General features: G+C 50.1%; 1 protein-coding gene across 1 annotated transcript in view; it reads right to left on the bottom strand.

The window, feature by feature from the left end:
• Positions 1 to 2,618, bottom strand: part of LOC118741971 — a 25,849-nt gene extending 23,231 nt beyond the window's left edge. The window contains 3 exon segments of the mRNA XM_036473936.1: positions 372 to 1,809; positions 1,896 to 2,017; positions 2,093 to 2,618. Of these exon segments, the coding sequence (XP_036329829.1) occupies positions 372 to 1,809; positions 1,896 to 2,017; positions 2,093 to 2,614 (2,082 nt within the window). The 5' untranslated portion in view covers positions 2,615 to 2,618.
• Positions 2,619 to 2,668: the final 50 nt, after the last annotated feature.

Raw genomic sequence — 2,668 nt, 5'->3', positions numbered from 1 at the left:
TCTATCTCTATCTCTATCTCTATCTCTATCTCTATCTCTATCTCTATCTCTATCTCTATCTCTATCTCTATCTCTATCTCTATCTCTATCTCTATCTCTATCTCTATCTCTATCTCTATCTCTATCTCAATCTCTATCTCTATCTCTATCTCTATCTCTATCTCTATCTCTATCTATATCTGTATTAGTACCCCTCTATCTTTATCTTTTTCTCTTTCTCTATCTATAACTCTATCTCTTTATTTACCTCCATATCTTCCTCTTTCTCTATCTTTATCTCTTTATCTCTCTTTATCTATATCCTTCCCCGAAGTCGGCTAGAAGTTTCACTCCAAAAATTTGGCTTCGTGTGTGATTTCGGTAAAACTCACCAAATCGACTTGCGTATCCTCCAAATCGAGCGCGTCTGTGTCCACGGAGCTGCGCTGTTGATGTTGCAGCAGTAGATTTTTCCGCCTCGTTGATGGTGTTAGCAGCATATTCGAGGTATACGAGGTCTCGGAGCCCTCCTTCTGTTCGGCCGTCAAGACAGTCACTTGCGACTCATTCCAAATGCCATCCGAGTGATCGCGCGTAAGATCGTTTGCCAGCGAGTCCGAGGAAGGATAAGTGGACGCATTTGCAAATAATAGCTCCTCGCGGCAGGGACTGGGTGGCGCCGACACATCAACCGCTTTCTGTTGCGCCACATTTTGCTCGTCTAAACTCACTGAACGTTTGCGCATACTCGCACGCCGTTCCGCTATACTGGGTACGCTTGTGGGCTTGTGTACGCTGGGCACATTCTCGTATAATGGATCGTGTTGATCGCTTTCCTCCTGCTCCACTTCATCTGCCTCCATAACGGCTGGCTGCTGCTCGCCTTCAACCTCATCTTCGTAGTCATCTTCACTTACAGAGGAACGTGAATCGGCAGCCTGCAATGCGCGGCAATTTTCGCATTCATCTACCGATTTTTGTTGCGCACCATCCATTGAAGGCGCCGATGGCTGTGTTGGTAGCTTATATGTAGGCCGATATTTAGTTGGCGCCACTTGTTGCTGCGCCATCGACTTTGTGGAAACATGCGGCTTGAAGTCTATAAAGATCTCCTTCTCATCGAAGATATCACCACCGGCTATCACTGTTTTTGGTTTTGCCTTGGAGCGGAAGGATGTGCGCGGCCCAAAACCGTCAATTAGTTTCTCCTGCTTCACAAAGATGGGCATCGATTGGCGACGTATGTCGTCGCGTCTGAAGGGCGTAGGTGTGATGTCGGCATCTAGTGGCGGTAGCGTGGCCACCATTGACTTGCGTCTATGCAAATCGGCAGGTTCGGCGGCGACGCTAGGATCTGCCGTCAGTGTGGAGGTGGACGTTAGCGGCTCATCGGCATTCTTACAGTACTCGCTGGGCGGTGGCAGCAAATGTGGCTTCGAAAAGTCAAGCAGTCCAGCACCGCCGTTACCATTGCCATTGATGTCGCCTATCAGCTCTGGACACTCGGTAATGTGCTTGCAAATATCGTGCGCATGTAGCGGCTCACGACGCGGCAGGCTATTCGAGCTAAAACTGCTTTCTCGATGGAATGTGCAAGCGCGCCGTGGCAAACTATTGCTTTCGTAGTCGAAGGCGATTGCGTCTTTCGGGAAGAAGGGCGTGCTCTCCTCGGAGGGCAGTTGCGACGAGCGTCGGCTATAGTAGGACATCGTATCGAGCGGCGGCGGTGGTTCATAGTAGTTTATGTTGTTTGGATCGTCGAGATCTAATGGTGACTTTGGCGGCTCCTCTGACTGCGTGCGATAGACGACGCCGTGGTCGATGAAGTTTCTGCAAAGAGTCAGAGGAAAAGTTAGAACAAAGGAAAGATTTGGGAAATATGCGAGTTTCGGTCGGAGAGCATGCACTTGGCATACCTCATATGACGCTCCTCTGCGCTCTGTAAAGCTTGTCCGTTCGGCATTTCTGACAGACTCTTTGTAAGTTTCTTGCCATTCAACAGTCCATTCGTCTGCGCGCCTTGTGAGACCACTTTGACCTGTAATAAAGGCGTGAGTTGAAACTCCTAAACTGACGTGACGTGTAAGTGACCCTTTCTCTTCCTCCTACATACCTTATGCATTGTACGTGGACTTAGCGCCAAGACTTGCGCGAATGCGTCCTTTCGCACCTCCGTTTGTGTAGCTTGCGTCTTCATGGCACTGCGGAATTTCTTCTCCACCACCAGCACCTCCGGACTAGGCGGCGCCAGCACCTGTGTAGTGCATGTAAGCACACCCAACCCGGTCGGCAGTACCGTTCCAGCAACACCACCACCTATACCCAGCGGTATGTCATCCATGTGCGACAATGGCCTGCCGGATAACAAGGAAATCGGTTGTTCAGTTTGCACCGTTGGTCCCAGTTCGGCACCAGCAAAAGCTGCCGGTACAAATTGATGTATATGAATAGGCGGTCCATGATGATGCTGGTGAGAATGCCCATGCCCATGCGATGGATGTATGTGTGGTGGCGCATGCTGATGCATGATAGCCTGCTGATGTGGATGCATGGCGATCGTGGGCGGTAAAGTCGAGATATAATTAGTCGGCGGATGGGGTTGCTGCTGTTGTTGTTGCTGCTGTTGTGAATGCATTAGGGACGGCTGCCCCACTTGCGGTGGCAGCTGTATAGACTCGTACAACGAGCC

This window comes from Rhagoletis pomonella, unplaced genomic scaffold (assembly GCF_013731165.1).
Source record: "Rhagoletis pomonella isolate Grant_MI unplaced genomic scaffold, Rhpom_1.0 Rhpom_scaffold_00006, whole genome shotgun sequence".
In the NCBI taxonomy this organism is placed as follows: Eukaryota; Metazoa; Arthropoda; class Insecta; order Diptera; family Tephritidae; genus Rhagoletis; species Rhagoletis pomonella.
Note: the sequence above shows the minus strand (reverse complement) of the source record. Positions and strands in the feature narration are given on the sequence as shown.